This window comes from Tachypleus tridentatus, chromosome 13, assembly GCF_004210375.1.
Source record: "Tachypleus tridentatus isolate NWPU-2018 chromosome 13, ASM421037v1, whole genome shotgun sequence".
NCBI lineage: Eukaryota > Metazoa > Arthropoda > Merostomata > Xiphosura > Limulidae > Tachypleus > Tachypleus tridentatus.
This window is the reverse complement of record NC_134837.1, coordinates 177,238,826-177,266,530: the sequence shown is the minus strand read 5'-3', so window position 1 is coordinate 177,266,530 and position 27,705 is coordinate 177,238,826. Positions and strand designations below refer to the sequence as shown.

Below are 27,705 nucleotides of genomic sequence, written 5' to 3'. Positions count from 1 at the left end.
TAAGCTATAGGTTTAAGCCTGCGAATATGTGGAGCCAATCGTAAGAGGAAGATTAACTTACTTCAAGGATGAGTACATCTTTTTCGTCTAGAACTTAGAATTAAAAACAGAAACTTTGAAGGATTAAAGTAACAAGATTAATATTCATAATCTAACTCATTAAGGGGTTTAGTTATTACGTTTAAATACCGCAATGTATAGTGTGCCAATAAACGTCGGGAAGCATTTGATACTGTCTCATCGGTCAGATTAGCCACTTTTTCTGTGTTTTTCTCTTTTTTTTTTTAAATTATAAGATAGCAGATATTAGGTAAAGTACGTGGGTGGAACGTTTTTATAGCTAATACTAAGTCCACTTTTAGAAGAGCGAATAATGTACAAAATGTGCCTGAGAATTGTTTTTATTGATCTTTAGCTAATCAAAACGAGTTTTGTTGAAGAACATCCATTATAATTACACAACTTCAATTAGATCAACTAGATAAATTATTCATAAAGACGTAAGATTAATACACAAATAAGCTGAATTCACTAAACTGGTTGCTGTAGTAACGTTTAGTGGTATTTCTCTTTGCATATACATGACAATTGCAAATTGGCTTCAGAAACATTTGATGACGTCTGAACAACGACGACTATTTAAGATAACTTCTGTCGCTTGCTTCACTTCACCTGTGATTCGATATGACCGCGTTTCCTGTTGGCAACAAAAGATCCACTGTCCTTTTTGTGATAGTGATAGTTCTACTGTTTACACTTCAATGTTGGCCTGAGCTGGAATCATATTTAAGCTTTGACTCCACATTAAGCATAAGACACAGCAGCGAAAACATTAGATTCCCAGCTTCAGTCAGCTGCAGCTCTGAACGGTTGGTTTTACGTATTTTATGAAGTTTTATATGAGCCTTAAAACTACATACATAACTAGAAAGAGTAGATGTAGCTTGTCTGTAATATATTAAGAAACGAAATTAAATATAATTTTAAACTTCAGGATAAAAACACGACATCGATTTTGAAAAGTGGAACGGTATATTTTTCCTTTCATTTCTGAAGGTGAGCTCTATAATTTTTAGATGTATATATTTATCTCTTTTTCTTTTCGACAGAAGACTCTCTGTTCCATAAAATTAGAAAACGTTATTTTTCCTCACTACGCTGCTCCACCCCCCGAGTGTTACTGCTTTATGACTCTGGACTTACCACGATTTTCACACTATTTTTGTTTTATAATTCAGTCAAATATGACCTGATTTTGTTAAAATTTGATTGAGTTATGTATAATATTATTCCCTATTGTTATGACTAAAATGATCCTTGTCCGTTGATAAAGACGGACAAATACGAATACATTTTCGTATTTTTTAGAAGCGAATAAGATCAACACTAGGTGGCGTAGATATGTATCTAGTGAGTACTCTTCTTGTTTTGTACTAAAACGGTTTCATAAAGGATGTTCGTTAAAAGAAATGTTATATACTAGTAACTAGTCAGTTAATCAGATGTGTTCCTGTTGATGCAATCAATCATTGTGATCATGTAAAGTTTAAGGGATTTGTATTAACTATTTTTGTCATGATTTTAGTGCCAATAACGTTTTACTCTTTCGATGACCGATATTGAAAGTTACACAAACGTGGCCCAGCATGGCCAGGTGGTTAAGGCACTCGACTTTTAATCTGAGGGTCACGGGTTCGAATTCCCGTCACACCAAACATGCTCGTCCTTTCAGCCGTAGGGAGGTTATAATGTTCGGTCAATCCTACTATTCGTTGGCAAAAGAGTAGCCCAAGAGTTGGCGGTGGGTAGTGACGACTGGCAGCCTTCCATCTAGTCTTACACTGCTAAATTATAGGGACGGCTAGCGCAGATAGCCCTCGAGTAGCTTTGCGCGAAATTCAAAAACAAAGAAATATACACAAACGTCATGTGTTAATTGTTTCAGCACAAAGTTATGCAATGTGCGTTTAGGCTCTGTCCGTTTCAGGAAGTCGAATTTCGGATTTTAGTGTTTTAATTCCATGAGCTAACCCCTGACCCAACAAGAGAATACATCTTTTACATCAACATAGTTACTAGTGATTACTTGAAGTTAATAGTTCCAAAGTGCCAATGTGACAAATTGTTACCAACAAAACTTTTCCTGCATTAAAGAGGCCCGGCATGGTTAGGTTGTTAGGGTGTTTGACTTGTAGTCACGGGTTCGAATCCTCGTCACACCAAATATGTTCGGACGGCTAGCGCAGATAGACCTCGTGTAGCTTTGCGCGAAATTCGAAAACAAACAAAAACTTCGTGAAAGATGTGATTTAGCGTTTGTATAAGGATGGTCATTGGTCAGGAGCCCGGTCTCAAACTTCTCCTAACTTCAAAACCCCGGATATAATTCTGATATGAGTATCTACACACTTGGGTCACAAGCTGTCGAAAATGTTTATTGTCTTTTTTTTAATAGGAGTTATAGTTTTAATTGCAAAGTTTATAGAAAGGCCCTCCAGTGTATGGATTATACTGATGACTTGTAGTGATAATTAGAGTGAAATTAATTACTTAATACAAGTTGAATTAATAACCAATAACTCAATGCTAATGTTTTATGGCAATGTCTTTTAACAAGCGCATTAAGTTAGCGAAACGTTTGTTTATTTATAAGTAAAACATGTTTCTGTCAGGTAGAACGTATCAGGGGCACGAGAGTTGGTAATTAGTGCTTAATAATTTACATATTAATTAACTATATTTCTTAAAAATATCGTAATATTATTCTAATGATTCGTTACATAAATTACTTAATTTAATAAAGTACCAAGACATATAATCACTTATTATGAATTTTACGTAATGTTCACCGTTGTGCAATATGTATTGTGCAATTAAAAGTTTTAATTGTGATTGTTCGAGGAAAAAATATGTACATATATTGTTTGATACATTACAGGCAGTACATAACTCTTTCTTAAAGCTGTGGTAATGCATCATTAGACTGTACAAGTTGACAGTACGCTATTGCAATCAGGTTATACAAATTCAACTGAACAATTAGCCTACCTCATATGACATTGTATAGACGCGAGTATACATATTGTAATCTTGAGAAAGATCGTATAAACACGCAAAACATATTTAACAAACTTATAGAAAAGTGAATAATGTAATGATTAAAAGTTTTGTTTGGGTTTTTGCTAGCCTCTCCCCCCTCTAATGGTACATCAGTATGTCCGCGGACAACGCTAGATACCTGGTTTCGATGCCCATAGCGGGTATAGCACATTGTGTAGCTTTGTACTTAATTACAAATAAATACATTTGCTAATAAAGACAAAAATACACAATGAGATATCTGCCCTCTGCCATTAGCGAGGATTGAAACTTGATATTTAGTGTTATAAGATCTCAGGCCTACTACTTAGTTACCGGTAAAGAGGTCGTACAATGTGTACTATTGATTTTGTTATTGTTAAGGGCAAAACTACACAATAATCTATCTTTGCTCTACCCATTGCGAGTACCAGACCCATATTTTTAGTGTTATAAGCCCACTGACCTACAGCTGAGTTATAAAATCGAATTCAGTGTTTAGTGTTATAAGCCTCAAGATTTAACGCTGAGCCATTGAGAATGGGTAATCTTAAAATAAATGATAAAGCCCTTCCCACATTCCACGTAAAAATAACGAATTTGTTCATTTCATCTATAACATTTGCTACAAACTACGTTTACTGGTAGGCCTAACATCACATACAACGTTTGAACAGAAATTACAAAATCAGTGTTCGCCTAACATGCAAAATTTCTTCACAAATCAATTGATAATGAATGTATTTACTGATTAACTTACTAACTGGAACACAGAATATCAGACACCCTAACTCTCATAAACAGACACTGTGCTGGTCATTTCCAACTTACTCAGTCTGTCTTTGTTTTGTTATATTGTTCTAGTTTGCATACGTAGGAAGCTTTGAGATTTTACAAAGGCCTAAACTGTCAGGAAATTTCTAGACTTCACTAATCATTATTCCTATTAAAAATTCCCTCTAGCGAATAAAAACACTAAAATAGTAAGAAAAAATATAGTCAACAACAGTATAACCTTAAAATCTTTCACAGCACAGGACTAAGTTATTCAACAAATGAATTTAATATCTGTTTATGAAAAATCTATTAAGCTTATTTAGAGAGGGATATTAGTTATTGATTAGTATGCTGGACTATCGATCGATAGTTCTGTGATTTTAGAATTGATGACTTTGTGAGCACATTGTAAAAATGATAGTCAATTTCATTACCCGTTTCAGAGTTGACTTCACAATATAGAAGACTCAGTTGACTAAAAATCATTGTGGTTGTGTGTGATATTTTGGGTACGAGACTGATTGGACCAGTCTCTTTAGAATTCTCACGCAAATCTTGGCCAGAGTACACAGCTCCGGCTATTGTTAGTGTCACACTCGATTGAGAGAGATCATTGATGGATATTATTCATTAATAGGAGCTCTTTTACTGACAGGTGAATAAGAAAGTACAAAAAGGTGAAAAGTTTTATCTCTGAGACAAACCCCGCCATGTAGAAAAGAGTCTTGAATAATGCTGAACCATTTGGAGAGGTACTACATGTGCCTTATTGTTGTTTGATTTTGGATCCGAAATCCAGCACTCACTTAAGTATATGGGTTCCTGAATTAGTCTGCCCTACAAAATCATTTGCATTTTAAATGGATCCTCACGGCATCAGACCAAAAATTGAGAGCCTTATGTTAAAATCATGAGCACCTGTGAGAAAGGTAATGCAGATCTCACCCCTGAATTGCAAGATGATAATGGTTTGGATTAGTTTATCAAGCATTTCCTGCAGGTAACTGACTAGAATTGATGGACTCTGGAACAGGTGATGAAATGACTGGTTCAGTTTCGTTGGCTAAGCCTTCAAAGGTATGGAACATATAAGCAAGATGCAACTTATCAATCAGCTATCTGATCCTGAGGAAACTGAGCCATCCATTGAACCAAGTTCAAAATTTAAGGACTTGAAGTAGGGTTTCCTCTGAAGGCTTGATTGCCTACACAAATCATCTTTACCAGTACATAAGAAAGCTTACCCGTCAATGGTCTCTGAATATTGCAAACACATCCTCTAAATACGTCCACAGGTAGCTAATCATATGAGAGTGAGGAACATTCTCACCCTCAATAAGACAGTGCCCATTATGATGAAATTCAATCTGCTAAACTTAAACAAATCACAAGAAAACACCCACAACACTATTTGTTATAACTGTCCCTAGACCATCGTATTCTGCATAAATGGTGATCGGCATTGAGCTTGGATTCTACCAAACAGGACCCAGCCACATCAGCGCTCTGGCACAAAGGGACTGTTACACAGTGAATGAGCAGGGTTATTCTATTCCTGCAATGATACTAGTATAACTTCTAATGGTGATGTTGTTTGCAAGTGTAAGTTAGTTCAGAAAGGAATAGAAAATCACACATTTTGGATGTGAACAGGAGGGGTCACTATAGAGTAAATTGCTCATATTTTGCTGTGCAGCAAGATAGGCAAAATAGTCAATTTTGCTTAACTGTACAGCAGGTGCGGTAGAATCGTCAATGAACTGTAACTATAGCTACTTTCACATCACAAGACTAATGGGACACAAGTCATGTTTGGCCACTAACTCATGGATGTACAACACGCAATTTCTGCAAGAGTGTTTGTTCTCATAGCAGGGGTGGGGCGATTTTTATACATGCTTATCACGATAGAAAGACGAGAGAGAAAGTTCTTAGTTGTCACTCTGAGCAGTTTACATTGAGTTAAATGTAGCAAATAGTGATAGACTAAAGTTTGATTAGGAAAACACAATTTCAACTACGTCTATGTTGTGTGAGACATAGGCTGTAGTTGTCATTGCTGACCTAGGCTCTGGCAGAGGAATTTTGGAAATTGATGTAGTGCAGAAAGTAGTTTATTTCATACAACACCTAAATCGAGTTTCAGTGAAAACCTAGCCATTGATTGTGACAATGGACTGAAGAAAATGGAGAGCATGAGTGTATATTAAGGAGGGAATCACAACACCTTCAAGTATGTACACCTTGTTATGTCTTGTTTTGTGGGTTACAACAGATTATGTTGCGTTAACGCCATGTAAAATGGTCAGAGAACAAGTGCATGGGATGAGCATTTTCTTCTCCAGAAAGGGCAACATTGGCTCAGACAGTCATCTGTCCAGGTGACAATGATGATCTGCAATTATGGACAGTTAGCTATCCAGTGAAAAGTCTTAATTCTCATGTATTCTAAGCGCTGTTTGTACTCCGAAATATTAAGAAAATATTTACAAAACTAGAATATTTATTCTATTTCAATACACAACTCAGTTCACTCATTACAAGTTAATATTACATAAAACCAAAAACTGTCATTGATTTTCACCTAAACTTGATTTACAGTCTGTATTTGCTAGATCACAGTTCTTGCTAGTCTTAAATAAAAGTGTTATACACGTTTACTGATAAATACTAGCAAACACTTTCACCACTCAAGTAGTTCATAAGTATTCCTCACGAATTTGATGACTGCTTCATCAGAAAAACCACTGAATTACTTAAAACGTTAAGATCACGATAACATATGAACTTAGTTTTGTTTGTTTGTTTTTGAATTTCGCACAAAGCTACTTGAGGGCTATCTGTGCTAGCCGTCCCTAATGTAGCATTGTAAGACTAGAGGGAAGGCAGGTAGTCATCACCACCCACAATCAACTCCTGGGCTACTCTTTTACCAACGAATAGTGGGATTGCCTGTAACATTATAACGCCCCCACGGCTGAAAGGCTTAAGAGTTGGCTAATAATACTACTTTTAACATTTCCATGTTGTTTTTTTACTGTTCAGTTTTAGCACACTAAATAAAACAGTACAAAACATCAATATATTTTTAATCTTCAAAAGTAATATAATAAAAATGAAGTTAAATGTTCAAAGTTTTGCATATTCCAAACAACTTGAAAGCTAGCAACAAATGTTGTACTTAGCAACTGCAAAGCTACAAAGTTTGATTTTATTTAAACAAAACTTTTTCGTTTCAAAATACCATCCGTTTGATATAGAAATAATACAATTCTTTATTTTTGAATTTATTATTCGTATTTGTAAGGTTCCTTTTTTTAACTTGATTACTTTGTTTGACTTTTGAAATCAATTAAAATTGTAAACAGACTTTGTATTCCTGGTAACTTTTCAAATATTTCATTTGTTTGTTGTTTTAAGCTTTTGTTCAGACTCCCCCGAACCATTTTAGAGTTCGAAATGGGGCCTGCCATGGCCAAGTATGTTGAGGCGTGCGACTCGTAATCTGAGGGTCGCGGGTTCGCATCCCGGTCGCGCCAAACATGCTCGCCCTTTCAGCCGTGGGAGCGTTATAATGTTTCGGTCAATCCCACTATTCGTTGTTAAAAGAGTAGCCCAAGAGTTGGCGGTGGGTGGTGATGACTAGCTGCCTTCCCTCTAGTCTTACACTGCTAAATTAGTGACGGCTAGCACAGATAGCCTTCGAGTAACTTTGTGCGAAATTCAAAAACAAACAGTTCGAAATGGTTAATTTTGATATTTTGTCTCATACAGATTCAATTTTTCTCAATTTTGTGAGGATAGACCCAACACCTGTTCAGGAAATTCCAGTTTAGAAGAGGTGAGATTATGTCAGATTATATTAATATTTTGTATTATAAGAATGCTAACTCCATTTTATATTCTTTTAAAACCAATAGTTCTGGCGTCAGTTGAAAGCTTTTTTGTGGAAAACGATTTAGTTTGTGGTAGTTTATCTTAACAATACAATTAGTGTTATATTATCTCTCTATTAGTAGTTTAAATTATTTTTCTTTTACGATTTTTTTATTGAGTAGTGAAACAGTAAATTCGACTTTTAGACTGTTGTAATTTTTGAAATAGTGTTTACTGTACTTTTTTCGTTGTTGTTTTTTCTTTCTGGTTCTTTTTCCTGGTTCCATTATTTTAAACAAATTTGATGTTTTTAATATTTATGATGTATTGTTTATTGACATTGATGCGAATCCCTGGCCAGGAATTTATTTATTAACTGTATTTTGGTCAGTGTTATTGCTTTGTTTTTGTTTGTTTGTTGTTGTTCAACCCTGATTGTAGCGATTCTTGTTTATTTTAGACCATTATAGTGTTTCAACATCAAGTTAAACATGGTCGCCGTTTCAGCCTTAGGGGCGGTATAACGTAAGAGTCGATCCTTCCATTTCTTGGCAAAAAAGTAACTCAAGAATTTGCAGTAGGTGGCGTTTACTAGCTGCTTTTTATCTGATCTATCACTTCAAAATTAGAGATAGTTAGCGCAGATAGCCCTCGTGTAGCTTTGCGACGAATTTAATAAAGAAAGGCACAAATAACTATCCGGTATCTTGAACTTACTCTTGTATCTTACTGAATTATAACAGCTTCTGATTAGATGAAGGGCTGTTTCCCGGATGTCCGAACAGTTTGTACAATAACGTTTATCGGAGTATTTTTTATATCATTGTTTCTTTGTTTTAGTTTTGCTGTTAAAAACAAAGATACACAATGGACTATCCACGTTTTCCCAACAAGAGTTTTTTATTCCGATCTTTAACGTTATAATCCATGGAGCCTGGCATGACCTAGCGCGTTAAGGCGTGCGCTTCGTATTCTGAGGGTCGCGGGTTCGCGCCCGAGTCGAGCCAAACATGCTCGCCCTCCCAGCCGTGGGGGCGTTATAATGTGACGGTTAATCATACTATTTGATGGTAAAAGAGTAGCCCAAGATTTGGCGGTGGGTGGTGATGACTAGCTGCCTTTTCTCTAGTCTTACACTGCTAAATTAGGGACGGCTAGCACAGATAGCCCTCGAGTAGCTTTGTGCGAAATTCCAAAAACAACAACAACAACAATATAATCCATGTAACGTGCACTATTGAGCCGCAGGAGAGCTTGATAAAAGGAAAAAACAATCAAACAACATTTTTCAATGAATAATAAGAAATAATAAGTGACTAGCATTATTACTCTTTGAATATATATCATTTGTGGTGAGTAAATGAGAATACATATAACAGCATATTATTATGCTTTTCATTCATTGAAATCTTTATTATTTTTTTTATTTTTCAGCCATGGCAAAACTACACACAAAGCTTAGAAGGAAGTCTGATAAAGTTGAAAGACCACGGATTTAAATACAGAAATCCTTTGTATATGGGAATATTTCATGATGATGTTTTAAAGAGTAGGTGAGTTTCGTTAAAAAATATATATAACGCAACTTCCAAAGCCCGAGTATTTAAGCAAAAAAGTTGTCTTTTAATACGCTCAATGAAAGGAAGAATGTATGTTAACAGCTTGTATTCATCTTAACATTACAAAAGTAAACATCTTAAACTTTCATCCACAGATCCGCAAACATTAAGATCAAATTATTTATTTTCTGCTTCGGTGTCACACGAATCATACTATAATGGAACTCATGCTTATTGAAAAAACATTTTTATTACGCGATGTGCAACTCCCAACTTTGCGAAATTATCCTGCGTGCAGAAAATATACTTACATTTTCAATTTTGTATTTTGCGGTTTTTATGAGAGTTTTTGTGGGTTTTTTTCCGACTACTTCACCTCTGTTGATGGGTCTTCACAAATTACAAATTTGTCATGAAGGTTTGTTGGGCCCACGAGGAAATACATGCATATTTACAGTTTTACATTTTGTGTTTTCATGGACGTTTTGGGGTTTTTAAAGTGTATATAAAATAAACAGTTTTTTATGTCCAAAGATAGCTTTTCATTAATCATGAATTTACGGAACTTACGTCTATGGTACGTGTACCACAGCTAGTTACAATCAATATAGATGACACTATCGAACAAAATTTTTACTTTTTATTGTTCGTGGACAGAAAGTGTTATTTCCCAATTGCTCATGACTAAAGTAAATGGAAAAGACTTATTTTTCTCTTCAAACTTTGCTTTTGTGACCTGGGTAATGATTGTTTTCAAATTTACACATTTTCCTGAATATTCCAGGTAGATTCAGTGCTGAGAAGCTAACATAGAATTTTCTCGAACTTACAAGAATTTTTAAGAACTTTTTAGAATATTGTAGAATTTACGAGAATTTTCAAGAACCTTTAAGGATTTTTCTAGAACTTTCCATAGTAATACATATTCAGGGGCTACCTCAGTGACCACAGATCTATCTGATTTTATCAGAGATGGCATCAAGAAGCTGCATGCATTCTCCAGATGCATTCTGCTATGTATGTGGCCAATGTATCAAGATAAGAGCGAAAAAGTACACTGTGATAGTATCTGCTAAAATATGCGAAGCCTACCAGGCATATATATATTTGCTTGCTTGAATAGTAAGACTTTATATTGTTTAAATTTTAGACCTTTTAAAATTTGAATACCTTTTGGTGCACCTTAAAGAGGAATACAACAGCGTCAAGACCTTGTTAGAAGTCTTGAAGTATGATGAGTATGGTTGGGGGGGTTACCGGATTCTTCAAAATCATGGCATTCCTGATGAGTCCCCAAAAAGGCTTTACCAAGTTTCCGTGTTATCTTTGCCTTTGGGACAGCAGGTACACCGCAGTGCACTACAACAGGAAGGACTGGCCACAACGGACAGAGTTTTCTGTGAGGAGACACAATGTCAAGTGTGAGCTACTAGTGGACCTCCAGAAGGTGTTGTTCCCATCGTTGCACATAAAATTGGGTCTCATGAAACACTTTATCACAACTCTTTATAAAGAGTCTGCATGAAAACATGATGGGAGACTATATCTGAGAGCTGATACGTGAAAGTGATTTACATTACAGTCGCAAATTTCGAAAAACTATTCACTTCTAAACATTTTTGTATAACTTTGGTATAAATACATGTAAATCTTGATTCATACATTGTTTTATTCAGACCTCATGTAAATGAAAATGTGAACATTTGTCCGTTTTTACACAGAAAATAATTTAATTTCTAAATTTCATTATCCAGGTCACAAAAGCAAAGTTTGAAGGGAATAATGGCCATTTTCTGTACTTTTACAACACATGCAATTAAGAAATAGCACATACTATCTAGCTACAAAATTTGTGTTACATAGTGTTATTGCATTACATTATCAATCAGTTTAAAGTAGCTTCGATATTTGTATTATTTGCCAATGTTTGAAACTCCAAAGATGGCCTTTAGAATATTTCTGTTTTCAAATATGGTGTTGATATCAGTTAATAAAATACGATTGCACTTATATAAAGAATGGTCAAGATGTACAACATGTGCAATACAAATTAAAATCTCAAACACGGTACATACATCATGTAGAGCCTTGGGCTTCGAGATGTGTATTCATTCCGCGTGTTTAAACTTTTCTTAAAATACGAGTCATCATGAAATATATTAATAAAAAAAAATGCGTTCGGCATGGCTACGTGGTTAAGGCAATTGACTTCTAATTCGAGGGTTGCAGGCTCGAAACCCCTTAGATTACAAGTCGGGTGCCTTAACCACCTGGCCATGCCGGGCTACTGTGTATGATTTTACTACTGTAAATTTGTATCGCTACATCTTTTCCAAGTGTTAAGATGAAGCGCAAAGTGTTTATAATAATTGTTCGTCTGAACGACCCCTGATGCAGAAAATGAGAGTTTTATACTAAATATAAGATTGTCTGATATTAGAGATTAAACGTCCAATTCGGAACTATGGAGCACAATGGAAGCAACCAGGCGCCTCTTTGGGGAGTGAAAATTATAAATAATAACAATATATATTTATATTTTTTTTGTTCACGCTAATACAATCAAATTTGACGTTTCAGTCCGATTTCTGAATACTACGATTCGAATTACGGCAACTGCTTGAGTTTCAACATAGACTGGGATAATTTTGCAACTGTTTACAAGACCAATATTTTGTCAGGTTTGTTTCAATTATTTTATATTCTATATTATATTCAATATATAAAACAAAAGTGGCAAGCAGCCACAAAAATGGGAATTTAGTATAATTGTTCCTTTTATATTACTTACAAATAGGCTTCAAGTTATGAACTCTTTGGAAGAATATGTTTTATTGTTTTAAACGATTACAATTTTAAGATGTGGCTTTTTACTTTTATTTGTATAGTTCGGTTAAAGATAGATGGCTGAGAAAGTTCAACAGCTTCTGTTTTTTGAAAACTCTTTTCCTTCGTCGTACATTTTGTATTTAATGTTCGAAGTAAATTATTGTACAAATTCTCCAGTTAGGTGTGTTTATAATTTAAATTCTATCGTCTACTTACAGAAAATTTCATTTTTCTGCATGTCATTGAAATGTTTAAAACTTATGATAAGCATTTGTGTAAATGTATGTTTGTTAACTTTCTTCACTCTCAGTTGGCTGGCTTGATTACTGATTTTGTATGTAACTAGAAACTGTTTGTTTGGAATTAGCTTGTAAGACAGTGGACTTACCGCTGATGCTCCAGCTAAAAGATATTTATCAAAGTGAACAATGCTCTTGAATTTAAACTCATAGTAAACTCTTATTATAACAATCCACCAGCGATACGTTTACGAACTTACTACGCTAAATTCCGCATGTAGACTTTTCGTAATGAAGAAATTAGATACTCCGTTGTGTAGCTTTCCGCTTAATTACAAACAAACAATATATATACAAAGGGGTTCGAATCTCCGTCACACCAAACATGCTCACCCTTTCAGCCGTAGGGGCGTTATATATTGACGGTTAATCCAACTATTTGCGCGAAATTAAAGTTTGATTCTTTGTTTTTTTGAATTTTGCACAAAGCTACTCGAGGGCTATCTGTGCTAGCCGTCCCTAATTTAGCAGTGTAAGACTAGAGGGAAGGCAGCTAGTCATCACCACCCACCGCCAACTCTTGGGCTACTCTTTTACCAACGAATAGTGGGATTGAACGTCACATTATAACGTCCCTACGGCTGAAAAGGCGAGCATGTTTGGCGCGACGTTGATGCGAACCCGCGACCCTCAGATTACGAATCGCACGCCCTCGTGTAGCTTTACGCGAAATTAAAAAAACAAACCCAACCCTCTAAATAAGGGACAGCTAGCGCAGATAGTCCTAGTGTAGTTATTGCGGTTGAAATAAGCCACGTCATCAAGAGTTAACGTATATTTTGAAGAAATTAAGATTCATCTTCACCCCTACCGCCCAACAAATCAGTTATGGTATTGAATGGAAACTCTTCTAGATAGACTTGTGAAAGAGGAAATGCAGTTTGGATATGTCATTTTATATACATATAATTTTAAATATTTACAAATTCAACAACCATGTGTCATGAATGCTAGTAAAAACTAATTCCCTTCTATTTTATCTGTTGTATTATGATTTCTTTAAGATCGGCAAATAATTGTGAACTGGTGACTAAATAAATTAACTGTTTTATACTAAATTGAGGATATTGTATAACGCTTTACGGTTTTGTTTTAACGTGTGTAGTAAAATTCATGCGACTTCTGTATAATTTGAAACCTGACTCGTACTACCGTGAAACTCCCCAGTTTCTTCTAAGGTTCTGGCCAGTAAACACAGCCCCAACTCTAGAGGATGCGTACGTCTTAAATGGAGGCACCAGTTATTGGTTTATAATTTCACAGGTATGAGAGTGCCCTCTTTTGATTTAAAAAGAAAATGATGTTGCTACAAATTTATTGAATTTTGTGGTTTAAATAATAAAAATAGAAATTAAACTGAAGAAACATTCTAATGATAGCTTATAGGAGTATTAAACCATTAATTAAAATAAAGTACAGAACAACGTTTCGACCTTCTTAGGTCATCTTCATGTTGGAAAACAACCGAGAAATAAGAAAGTGATAAAATAAAGGAATTACACATTTGGCGATTAACAAGTTTTAGTTTTATTTGTTATTAGCTGCAATACTCCGTCGAACGAAGAGACAGGTAAAATAAGAAAAATTATTTGTTATAAGGTATAACACAATATACTTCTATTTTCTTTCTTAACATAACAGATATTAAAAGTGTAATAAAAACACACAAAAGTACCAATATTGAAACAAGCCACTGAACTATATAGACATCAGCATGTGGCACCTACCACAATTAGATATTAGAGTATTTTCTGTTAGGAAATTTTTGTATCGTCTTAGGATGACCAGATGTCCAAACCAAAAAACAAAATTTGACAGCTTCTAATTCAAAATGATTATCGCACGTTTCAACTTATTTGACTCTTATTTCACTTCAAATGTACTGAGCTGTCTTGCAACGTTTCTAAATATATTAACATTTGAACAGTTTCTGAAATAACTTGAACTACTTATTTAGACACACTTTCACCAACTTTTATAGATCTATTGTAGTACCGCTAAGGAACTTACGTATATCTGGATTTCTGAAAGTGCACAAACGGAAATTTTTAAGAGTTTGGCGGCAGGAGAGTACGTTTTACGATAAGCAAGTGAAGGAGCCAGTTTGCACTCGTGATAATATTTTGTAGCTTTTACACAAAATTTTAATTGATATACTTTTATTTTCAGAAAGGTTAATAAATTTATTGCTTACTAACTTGCTTAGTGCTACCTTTAGAATATATCATTTTAAAACTGAGTATGATAAAAGGCTGGATCATTCAAATGTAAATTCATTATTAGATATTATGTTATTTATTCTATACTATCTTTTAAATGGGCAATAGACATTAGTATAATAAAAATTCTCGTATTCCAGTATTACACCGATCCCATGACGACAGAAGAAATAGTGTATTCAGATTGACTATTGAAATACTTATACTGAGCTAAAAAATCGGAATTAAAGAAGTTATATTTTTGTGGTCGTTACTTACATTATTCGTGAATACACTTTTATTGTTGTACTTTTCATTGTACTTTAAGGTTTCGTATTATGTCTGATGTCTGTATAACTTCCATGGAAGCAAATATTCTATTGAAATGGTGAGTTTTGTGTTTTATCTCTAAATAGAAAGAAACTGTGCGACTTCCATCGTCTGAACAATGCACAGACTACGAAGCCTTAGGGAGGGCACACTTTAGGAAAGGAATATTGAGAAAAGAGGTAAAGGAATTCACTTAAGTATTCTAAGGACCTTCTGTACTCCAACGTAAGTCTTAAAAACTACCCTAAACTTGGGAATATTTGTGAGCTCAGGATCAAAGCAAATACTGCGAACATTCAGAAATGTGTACAGATACTTAATACGAAGCCTTATACAGAGTATATTTTCATTTAATATTACCATAATAGCAAATCTTAATTATTTCTAAGAATTATAAAATACACGATTCAGTCATTAATAAGTATAAATTTTATTCACCAGGTCGCAAAACAATTTAAATTTACATATCTTCTAGGAATTTAAATAAAACAGTAAAAAATATATCCACACTAGTTATTAATTAGTACAGAATAACTTACATGGAAACAAATCAATGTTTGTCGTTTTCAAGCTCTGTCTCTCCGAATGTCACGTCAATAAGACCCTGGAGCTGTGTGGCTGTATGTACAAGGAATTCTACCCATACGCTTACGAAACGGAGAAACCGCTCTGTCACATGGTAAATAACCGTAAGTTACCTTTGTGTTTTTCTTAGACAATGTATCCAGAACTTAAAAATTCGATAATGTTTTCACAGGTCATAGTAATAAGGATGGATGTACCTAAACTTAACACTATGAATACGTATTCTACATATACAACACATCATACCACCCCGACAGCTGAGAAAACAAACATTTTTGGTGTGGATTCGAACCCGCGACTCTCAGATTACAAGTCGAATGCCTTAACCACCTGGCCATACCAGGATATCAATGTTGTAATCCTATCAAACATAAAATTATGCTTTCAGTGTTTTACAAAAACAATCATGATTTGCACGAAGGTTTAATTCAAGTTGTAATCGAAGCAGCGCATAAGAAAAGTGTTTTATTTCTAAATAACAACACAAAAAAAATCTATGTTTGCTCAGTCAGTTATCCCTTTCAGTGAAAGATGCATTCCATTTATGGTTTGTAATTGTGATAAAAATAGATGGTACAGTACTTGAATTGGAAATAAAGATAGGTAGCAGTGAAGCTGGTGTTATTTTAGCTGTCTCACTCCAACAGGTAAACAACACAATTGTCACTATAATCCAAGGTTGCTGATCAAAGATTGTGATATTAATCTTAGTTTGGACTGAAGAGAAAACGCTAAAAGTTAATTTGATAGTGAATCTTTTAAAACTCTCAGTTTGTTGGGAAGAACAAACATCGTAAATGTATTGCAGGTGAATGTATTTCTATTGTCACGAATACGAAAGAGTTTCAGCGCACTATAAATATATCACTGGTTTGGTTTCTTATACGTTAATTCTGGCTACTGGGAAATTTGAATGAACAATGAAAGCAGAACGAAAGTCTTTCACCACTCTAGAAGTTTGTATGAATTTCATGTTATATCATCTAGTCTGTGTAATACACAAATTCCTACGGGTAACTGATGGAATCAGCACAATGTGATTTTGAATGGGTGTGATGTTCTTTCTATGTATCTGGGACTGATGTGTGGTCTGTGAGACACTCAAGTCACAACAGCCTTTATTTTACTCTTGTGCTTTCCTTACGACTTTGAACCAAAGCACCATTTTAGACATTTGTTTTTACCTTGGGTTCATTCCCGACGTTGGACAGTGTCATTGGCAATGGTGACACTGTCTACCTCAATTGTGCTTTTACATTTTTAAGGGCCATTAGTGTTTTGAAACCTAATTAATGTTTTTAATTCAAAATTTGGACTTTGTTTTGTTTTAGTATGATTCCATTTAATATTCAATAATTTTAGTTTTATTTTTTTTACCGGTTGTTTGTCGCAGATAGCCTAGTTGTTTGACGTCAGTAAACGTGCCAACCAACCATTTTTTCAATGTTGATACTATTTTATTTTTTGGTTGAATCTTTCGGGTGACAGTTGAAAAAAAAAATCCTGAAATGGCATATTGATGTTTAAATTTAACGTGTAAATTATTTGAACTCCAATGAAAGTTTTATTTTTCGGTACGTACAAAATATTCAGTTTCTTCGTCTTTATTCATAGTGAAAATAAATACGATTATAATAAAAAAGTACAATTGATAATTTTCAGAATGCCCAGAACTTTTAACAAAGGAGAAAATATTGGAAATCCAGTCCAGCTGTAAGAGAATGTGCCGAAAACCTTGCAGGTATGGATGATGTAAGATAAGAAGGGTTGATTTGAATTTCGTGCAAAGATACACGAAGGCTATCTGCGCTAGCTGTACCCAATTTTTCAGTGTAAGACTAGAGGAATTGACCGTAACATTAGTAGAAACAGTAGAGAGCATAGTAGAGGACGAAAAAAAATCTAATACTTCAATTTGTTTTTACAACCTTTCGTTACCGTCTTATCGTTAATAATATATTTATTTTTCAAACCTTCTTATTCTATCAGTAACCCTCATCTCCGGGTTGGTTGGAATTGATCCTAAGTATGAAATGGTTGCTCTCTGCATTATCAGTTATAAATTCATTGTAATAGAAATTGGTGTCTCATTTTAAATTTTCAAATTTTTTCACCAAGAAACAAATCAGAGGATCACGAACTATACATATATATATATCGCTGAAATTATCTGTAGAAAGTTATATGAGACTGGTATTAAGAATACCGACCTCTTAGCCTTGAGATAATCCCCGTTACACCAAATATGCTCGCCCTTTTAGCCGTGGGGTCGTTGTAAGTTAACGTCAATCCCACTATTCGTGTATGTGTGTTTTTCTTATACCAAAGCCACATCAGGATATATGCTGTGTCTACGGAGGGGAATAGAATCCCTGATTTTAACGTTGTAAATCTGTAGATTTACCGCTGTACCAGAGGAGGTACCTACAATCCGGAAGTCAAAGAGTAATGATTTTGAGTAATGATAATTTTTTTTAATGTTCATTTATACGCAATAACATATATATATTTTTTTATAGGGATAAAGTATTCAAGACTTCCTATATGGAACAACCAAACACCCTTAAAGTACGTATTACGGAACTCTGATAACATTATTTTGTTGTACTTCTAGAATACAGTTTATCACATTATGTTGCTTAATTCATCAGTTTTATAGAAGCATAGATACACCTTTTAGAGAATGTTTTAAGGTGTTTTGGAAAAACAGCAACAACTACTCTCGTATTTTTAGGAAAGGGGAATCTCTCGCTTTAACTAATACGTCGAACTGTTCTGCACAAAATAGCACAAAATAAAGTTAACTAGATTGTACATGTGTTACCTTACGTCATATCCCTGGGGATAGCTGAATAGTACATCACATTTTTATTGGCGAATTTCAACAGAAGTCGCCATGAAGAAGTAAAGACAAGAGAAAGCGTGAGCACTAAACCTTTAAATATGTATTTTGTTTTGAACATAAATATGGCGTTTCCATTTCATGAATGTCCTTGTCACTAAAAAAAACTAAATTCAATTATACTGAACATGAAAAAAAAACACAGTTTGGAAGTGTTTCATTCCCACCTCTGTAGAGACGTTATAATGTGTCATTCAGTCCTATTATTCGTTGGTATAAAAGTAGACCCTCACTTTTGAATTCCCTCATGTCAGTTTCGCATGCTGTAGAACTTTGTATTGTATTGATTTATCTTTAACTTGAACGCTTTTGACGAATCCCATACACATAATTCAGAATGGCATACAGAGAATTGAGCACGTTATATTAGAACGACTTTCAATATACATATCAGGAAATCATGAGATAACCATGACTGAAGTCTCAGTGGAACGATATGTAGTAAGAACTACATTTTGACATTGTTTGATGTTCTGTAGATACTATTATACCACCATATTTGGAAAGGTTGTGTCAAAGTATTTCCTAGAGCAATATATTCGTACACTTTGATCATGCAGTATGTTCAGATTGCTGTTTGTAATTTCCAACACGAAAATATTTACTGTACTTAATGGTTAGTGATGTCGAGAAAACCCACTTGTAGAGAAATATATATGTAAAAACGGCTCGTTTGGGTTGAGAAAATATTTTACGATGAGGAGCGAACAATGTTTCGACATTCTTCGGTCATCGTCAGGTTCACAAAAAAAGAAGGTAAAATATTTTCTTAACCAAAATGACCCGTTTTTACATATATATATACTTAATGGTATTATAAAATAGATTAATATGGATCAACAACTTGGGACACCTCTCACCTTTTACAAGTCGTATTCCATTCGTGGTAAGCAAAGTGTGGTGTATTATGATAGGTGACAATTCACAAACACATATGTTAGTAGTAAAAGTCTTCCACATATTCCAGACAATAGTTTGCATAATCTAATCAAGAAGAATCTCAGTCGGGAAAAAAAGGTTAACAGAGATATATATTGTCTGAAATGAGGTTTCCAATCACACTTCTCGTTCAACCGTTACATACTTCAAGCAACTGCAAAATGAAAAAAAAATGTTCATGCTTTTCCATATCAAATACGTACTATTCAGGTTGTCGCATGCAGCGTCTAGGGTTTCTGGGCGATCAGATTGTTGCAACAGGCGTGTTGAAAACCAATCATTTTCGTTCACTAACACTAACTATATCTTAACAACTTCTAATATCCATATGCCGTCAACTTAGTTACGTATTAGGTAATACCACAAGGTCTGTGACTTGTAGACATTTAAATGATGTGAAATCGTTTTGTGAAATTAAAGGTATAAATCAATATAATACAAAGTTCTACAGCATGTGGAACTGACATGAGAAAATATATAAAAACATAATTGTATGCTCATTGCCTATTTTAACAAACAAAAGCAAAGAAGCCACATTTTAGGTGCCAAAATGACCACAAATGATTGTATATATATAAAAAATTTATTTAGTTTTTTAAATTCTCTAAAATGATTGACTAGCTTCAACATACGTTTTTTCACAGGAAATTGAAAATAAAATCGTCAACTTTAGTGTCAGTTCTCTTCGCTATCTGAAACTGTATTTTGTTGTGATAGAGAACTATATTTTAATCTATAAGAACCGACGTTGAGAGACTACTTAAAAGTTATTATGGATTAAAATATATTTACATTTATATTTAAACACGAAATCGGGTCTCAGATATCATTGAACTATTAAAGAAATTCATGGCGTGAATAGTTTGATTTGATTTATTTTGAATTTCGCGCAAAGCCACTCGGGAACTATCTGTGCTGGCGGTCCCTAAATTTGAAATAATTGACTAGAGGAAAGGCAGCTAGTCAACACTACCCTCCGCCAATTCTTGAGCTAATCTTTTACCAACAAATAGTGGGATTGACCATCGCATTATAACGCTCCCTTGGCTGAAATAGCGAGCAAGTTCAATGATGAAGATTCGAGCCCACGACCTATATTGTAAAGAAGGATAACGTAAAATTGATGAATTATACTGTGAACTTTTATTCAGTTAAAGATAATTCCATTTTTCATAGCTTTTACAGTATAACTTGCACCATTATTGAAAAATTATTTTTTTATTTTCCAGACTGATCCTGGTGTCGATCTTTTATTTTTAGATAAAGTTCCCGCTGTTGATATAATAAGGTGAGTTTCGTTTTTATATTACTAAATAACATCAATTCCTTATGTGCTGGCCCGGCATGGCCAAGCGTGTTAAGGCGTGCGACTCGTAATCTGAGGGTCGCGGGTTCGCATCCCTGTCGCGCCAAACATGCTCGACCTTTCAGCCGTGGGGACCTTATAATGTGATGGTCAATCACAGTATTCGTTGGTAAATGAGTAGCCCAAGAGTTGGCGTTGGGTGGTGACGACTAGCTGCCTTCCCTCTAGCATTACACTGCTAAATTAGGTACGGCTAACGCAGATAACCTTTGAGTAGCTTTTTGCGAAATAAAAAAAAATCGTGTTAACGTTATATTTGTAATCAACTGTGTTCTTAATAAGAGACGCGTGCGACAGAAAGTAGCATTTTAGGTTGTTATTATGGCCACCTTATTAAATTTAAGGTATCTACTTTTAGAGAAAAAAAAGTAGATATTTTCTATCTTGGTTTAGTAACAAACTGAACTGTAAGGTTAAACTGTTATATATATTTTCTTAATAAAATAAAGTACCCTTGGAACAAGCAGTAAACACCACGAAATTACATGTTTATTAAATATTTCAGAAAAGGGCTTACAGGAACACACACATTCGTGAACATTTTAATAACTTCTAATGTATAGCCATTTAATATTAAAATCGGATTTTAGTTTTTCGTTATCTTTTTTTAGAAACTTTTATGGTTTCTACAAATCATTTTCCATCATTTAACAGTGATGGTTGTTTTGAATTAAGCACAAAGTTACTCAGCTCACCACGGGTAGCGAAACCCGGTTTTTGTGTTGAAAGTCCGCAGAGCCATTGTGGAGCTTAACAGTGATTCTAGAATACTAAATGCTTGCATTGCTTAATAGGACTTTAATAAATCCTAACTTGATCACAAGCTGAATATAACAGAACCCTAATAGGTTTGTTTTAGGGTGTGTATTGGATTGTTCAAAGATGTAGTATAATGCCATTCTTCCAATTATACCTAACAGCAGACTTCCAGCATTTGGTTACCTTATACGTGATCTCTACAGGCCTTCGATTTTTCACAAGAAGTTCTTTGGCAGCCCTGAAGTCCTCCTTTTCCTACTACCATCTTGAGCCTCCTTTCAAATCACGTGGTTGATAGCAGTAGTTTCAATTCATCACTATTCATGCTATGTCGCACTCAGAGTTCTTCTAGTCAACAGCTCAGTGAATCGTTTTTCTTCTATAAGGCAATCGTCTTACCAGAGATGATTTCACACCTCACTCTATGATCTATTGTGTATGATATGATCACGACATCCCTCTAAGTGGAAGATGATTTTCTTTCAGATCTATTGTTCCGGTGGCCATTCACTCATCTGAGCATTCTGTATATGTGTCATCAAGTGGTTAGCAGTGATAAAAAATGAGGCTCCTAAACCACTACAAAATGAAGCTGCATGCATGGACACAACAATGGAGAGCTTTGTGATGTTTGTAGTCAAGTTGCTGTTTGCTTTCTGTAACTTGTAATCCTAACTTTCATAATCCAAAGAGAGATACGATATAGAAAATGGAGATCAGAAATAAGTGATCTTCATTCACTGATATACTAACTGGAGGAACAAATGTCAATAAAAGTAAAGTTTTTATCAAATCTTCCAGCTTCATTAAGTTAATATTCGGATGTATAGTATCCTCCATATTAAAAAGTTTCTAACTTCGAAAATTTACAGGTTGCTAGTCAGAGCAACGAATCAAAAATGTGTACTCAACTTACTGTTCAGTGCCAAGCTGTACAGGTTACATGTATCGTGAGAAAAATCACTTCACACAGTACTTTAATATATTTGGTACAATATATAAAAATTTAAAATAAAAACAGTACTATAAATAGTAGATATAACAGATAGTAATGTACAGTTAAATTATTGCAGTGGAAGCCTTACTGAACGGACTCAAAGGACAGATTCAACTCAACTGTTGGCTGGCCCATTGAAAAGTTATCTAGTTTTATCGTAAATCATGAAAAAGCAGGCACTGGTCATTGTTGAAGATGATTTTATAGCTTGTCCTCAAGCCACTTATACTCCATGTTGATTTCTTGATTGACTGTTGCCATGCTATACAGCTAAGAAAAGGGCATTGTGTTCACAATCCTTACATTCTGTCCAATAGACAGTTCTGTCTTCTACTCGGACATACAACCAACACAACAGCAGAATGGTGTTGTATGATGTGCAACACTGAATCATCGAAGTTAAACAGTAGATTAACATCATTCGTTAACGAATTAAGAAATTTCAAATGACATCTTGATCAACCCACAATCGAAATTCTTTTTTGTTAAACATTTAAATAATTGAGATAAAATTGGTTCATATCACTTATTTTTGCTACTTTTAGCAAGGGCAATATTATAATTGTTATGTTATTCTACTTAACTCTAAAAGGCTTGTGCATAAATTTATCCTTGGCAGCTGGAATTTGTGCATTCAATCGAATGTCAAACTTCCGCTTGTACTCATTTGAGCAAAGAATTGCAATAATAATGGTGTCATGGTCTCATTTTTCTCAAATATGTTATCCATAATGCACAGTGTCAACACTTTCCCTCTCATTTCACGTGGGCTCCTGAACGGATCAGGGTACATCACAAACAGAGAGTGATGGTGTCAAGAAACTTACTTTTTGAGTAGTAGTATATAGTTGTGTAAGTTAAATGTATGGGTGTGTTAGACTAAGGATTCTTATACAGTAGGTGTCTTGTTGGCGATAAATTCGATGATAAATAAACATCATCCACTACGCTTGATAGGATTCAGCCCCAGAGCCCATGAACTTAATGGGGGCCCCATTGATATTTTATTCTATGTAAAATTACACGGGATGTAGGGCCCACACAACCATAAATCCGCCACTGACAGTATGTTCATTTACTTTTGAACTCTCTTTGACGAAATAAGCAATTATTTTATCTTTATAATACCGATAATCTCACTGTAATATATATCAACCGTTAGGCCTACCTCTTCTGTCCGAACGTCTCTCTTACGTGACTTTGTTTCTATTCTGTTCTGTCTTTGTCTACCTGCTGTTTTCATCTCATCCCGTACTATTTATATGTTTATTACTACCTCGTCTCCTCTGTGTATATTCTCGACATCTTTGAGTCATAAACACAATGTATAACTTACCAAGTTACGCAACTAAACTTATTCTAACAACAACTTGTTTTTGACCCTCTTGTTATGAATAACCTAAATAATCATGAAATATTCAGTCACAAAATAAATTAATTAATAATACCTACAGTAAACAGCCTTTCATGTCAGGACAGATGGCGACAACACAACATGACATGAACATTTTCCTTCTATTAACAAGTGAATTTCTGAATGGATCAGGGTACATCATAAAGTGTTTGATAGCGACCATACTACCAGGTAGAAGGCTGAGTTCTGTTAGTCAATGTCGTGTCCTATTGCAACTATTACAAATTCCAATTTGTAATTATATTTGCTGTAAATGACAGTCATAGAACAGCCTCACGTGCACATAATAAATTAGAACACATTACACAACGGCAGACATCCCAGCAGCGACTGACTTTTATAAAAAATGATCACTTTTAGGATATTCAGAAGGTAACATTGATATTTTTCTTTAATTTCTTAACAATGAAACGAAAACTGTAGAAAAGTTAGGTTTGATGTTTACGCACTAAATTTATATATTTAAAAAAAATGAAGTTATATCAGAGTTAAAAAACGATGGTAGTCAGTACTTCGTTTCTGTTTTTTTTTACAGTACGGCCGCGTTTTGTAACTTTCTTCTTATTTTTTTACAGAGATTCCCCAAACTACTTAAATGTGGAGGCGCAGTACAACTTTAATGAACAAATTACCATCGAGCACAGCCTTTGCTTTACGGTGAGGTGGCCTAAGTTTTTAAACAGTTTTGCTTGTTGTTAAACACAAAGTACTGTGCTCATAACGAGTGTCGAAAATCGGGTTTTACCTTTATAAGCCTTCGAACTTGCCGTTGAACTATTTGGATTGTTTTAAAAGTAAATTAAATTACATTTGTGGTTCTCGTGCAGGTGAAGGTGTTGAAGTAGTATATTTCAAAATATTTGGGAATTATTCAACTAATAGTGATAACAGTGACCTCAAAACACAACTGAACTATTTTCTGAACGCATTATGTAATAATTCTTGGATCAAAGGAGGTTCTTTTAATTCCTTTCTGTTCGTGTTAAGTAATAAGACATAATTTACGGCATAAGCTAATAACGATAGATGATATACGTTTTGATTGTATCATATAAATGTATCAAATTTGTGGAATGTCAATTTTCAGTGGATTTTCAAGGTGTTCTTTTTTATTCGGACCATTTTCTGTAATTTTCCTAAGACCGGTTTAAAAATCAGAGAATGTCAGCCTACGCAACACGAAATGTTTTGCAAGCAAAGGATGAAACATGCGGTTACAATGCGGCTCCGTAGCAAATACGATAATCGATTATTGATAATCCATGGATGACGAACCAGAGTAGAAAAAAAGAGGATACAGTGCATCTGAAAACAATCACATTTTGTGCCCCTAACATGCCTTGTTTCCGCTCTAAGAGCTCCTAGTTTCCTAATGTTTTAGGAAGACTCGCGGCAACTCCCCATCAACTCGATTTACTCGTACTACGCTGTCCAAGTCTGCTCCGTTTGGTTTCAACTCACACCAATAACCAATAATAAAGTGACCACGGAGCACGTTCACATCAACTGTACTTTCGATCGTTTCTTGATAATAAAGGTCCAGATTTTCTGTGGTGAGCTTGTGTTTAGGGTTAGTGGTGAGGAGTGAAATTCTCCGTAACTAGTATAACCCATTACCACACGTTGTTCAAAGTGTAGATTGAATTGGGCCTTTCTTGAACTTGAGCGTTGAGATTAAACAGCTTTCGGAATACATGTTTTATTTATTACTAACTGTGCAGCTATATAATATGAATAACTGAATATTGGCCAATGACACTTTGTTCACTTCCTCCATCCAGTGTATGAGTATGTCGACATACAATAAAAAAGGGTAATGTACTGATTATATTATTGTTAAATACAGAATGTGTTAAAATAAATTTGTTATTGTATATATAAAACATTAAGTGAACGAATATATATATATATATGTTTTGGTCTATTTTTTTCTCTATAATTTTTAATGCATTATGTCGTAATTATAATTTCAGCTTTACGACTTCACATTCTCTGTCGGAGGAGTTATTTCTACCTGGGTAGTGATATCAAAGGCTTTTTGGACTTTTCGCTTTGGATATAAAAAGGAAGAAACAAAGGCTCGATCCGGTTACGAATAATTTAAAATTTAATATACAGTTGACTTATTTATTTTCTTGATAAAGATTATAGTGGTTATGTTTCTTAAATAATATATAAGTTCTTTGAAAACTTCGTTTGGATCTAAAATGGGGAGAAGCAGAAGGCCGATTACGGACAATTTAAGGTTTTAAGGCTTAACGTATAGTTGATTTATTTTCTTAATAAAACTCACAATAATTTTATTTCTTAACAAAAATATACAATCTTGTTTAGTTATGCTATTTGTACTTTACCCTAATGTTATGGTAAATTTTATCCATTACATTTATGAATGTAGAAGGTAATATTTATTTTCACCAATTTTTATCTTACTACGTAATACTCATATTTCGAGTTATAATATATCAACTTAGTATATAACATTTTTATAAACTGTTCTTTAAGACCGTTGTCAGACTAATATAAGTATTCTTTTCCAATTTTGCCTTCTCCGCCAAACTCTTTGTTTCTGAAAAGTAGACTCCTTTACAGAAATATGTCTAATATTTCAGTTGTTAACAGTTGGGTTTGCTTGAAGATAGGTCTTGGAAAAAGATATAGTTTGCAAATAATGTCGTATAAGTAAATCTATTGGTATTACAAAATAATTAACGTTAATGTAAAAGCTTTTTTTTCTCCGAATATGGGAAACTACGTGCTGTAAGAGTGTTTAGTGTGAATAATAATTAATTAATTTGTTTGAAAATGTCAGTGTTTTATAAATTATATCCTTGTTAGAACAAACTACAAGAGCTTGCTGTAGGAGTGTTTTGTTTTAATAAATTATTATTCATCAATAATTAGTTATGTTGGTTGAAAAAGTCAAAATGTGTCCCTAGTATCTTCTTAGGACAAACTGCAACAAGCGTACTATAGGGTGAATGTGTTTGAAAGTAAGCACAAAGCTACACAATGGGCTATCTGTGTTATGCCCACCAAGGGTATCGAAACTCGGTTTCTAGCGATGCAAGTCTGCAGACATACCGCTGTGTCACTGGGGGAGGTGGGGAGCAAGTGCTGTGGGAGTGCTATTATTATTATTATGTGGTCAAAGTGCCACCAGTTCTATCTTTTTTGAACTAATAATAGCTATTTTTGGATTTTTTTTTCAGTAATGATGCGATTGTAATTTAAAAACGTGTTGAGACCTGACTTGTGATACATGCCTGGTTTTGTTAGATGTTTACTTGTAACCCGTTGTTACTGATGTCCTTTACAAGATATTGCTGAAGATAGGGTTCTCGTTCGCAGCTGTCTTATCATACACAGTTATCTTTGTGACTTTTGTGTAGGCCGTGTAGACTAGCAGTTTGAAGTTCGACTTAAATTAAGTCCAGGTTTAGAGTTGAGAGTGGAGTTTGTTTTTCTTATAATTCCGAGCAAAGCTATACGAGGGCTATCTGCGCGAGCCGTCCTTAATTTTGTAGTGTGAGACTATAGGGAAGGCAGCTAGTCATCATCTCCCACCGCTAACTCATGGGCTACTCTTTTACCATCAAATAGTGTGATTGACCGTGACATTATAACGACCACACGGCTTAAAAGGCGAGGATTCAATTTCTTTAAGTAAAAGGACGTTATCCCGTCGCGCCAAACATGCTCGCTCTTTCTGCCGTGTGGGCGTTATAAAGTGAAGGTCAATCCCACTATTTGTTGGTGAAAGAGTAACCCAAGAGTTGGCGGTGGGTGGTGATGAC

General features: G+C 34.6%; 1 protein-coding gene across 4 annotated transcripts in view; it reads left to right on the top strand.

Moving 5' to 3' along the window:
* LOC143238717 (degenerin unc-8-like) overlaps positions 1–26,787 on the top strand; it is a 42,781-nt gene extending 15,994 nt beyond the window's left edge. The window contains exons 1-12 of one of the 4 annotated variants that reach the window (XM_076479188.1): positions 674–869; positions 7,630–7,696; positions 9,166–9,284; positions 11,871–11,971; positions 13,524–13,681; positions 15,033–15,125; positions 15,518–15,635; positions 17,194–17,272; positions 18,051–18,099; positions 20,602–20,660; positions 24,484–24,565; positions 25,882–26,787. In XM_076479188.1, the coding sequence (XP_076335303.1) occupies positions 685–869; positions 7,630–7,696; positions 9,166–9,284; positions 11,871–11,971; positions 13,524–13,681; positions 15,033–15,125; positions 15,518–15,635; positions 17,194–17,272; positions 18,051–18,099; positions 20,602–20,660; positions 24,484–24,565; positions 25,882–26,007 (1,236 nt within the window). In that variant the 5' untranslated portion in view covers positions 674–684 and the 3' untranslated portion in view covers positions 26,008–26,787. The other 3 variants (XM_076479192.1, XM_076479191.1, XM_076479189.1) reach the window with 3 other exon arrangements.
* The last annotated feature ends 918 nt before the right edge of the window (positions 26,788–27,705 follow it).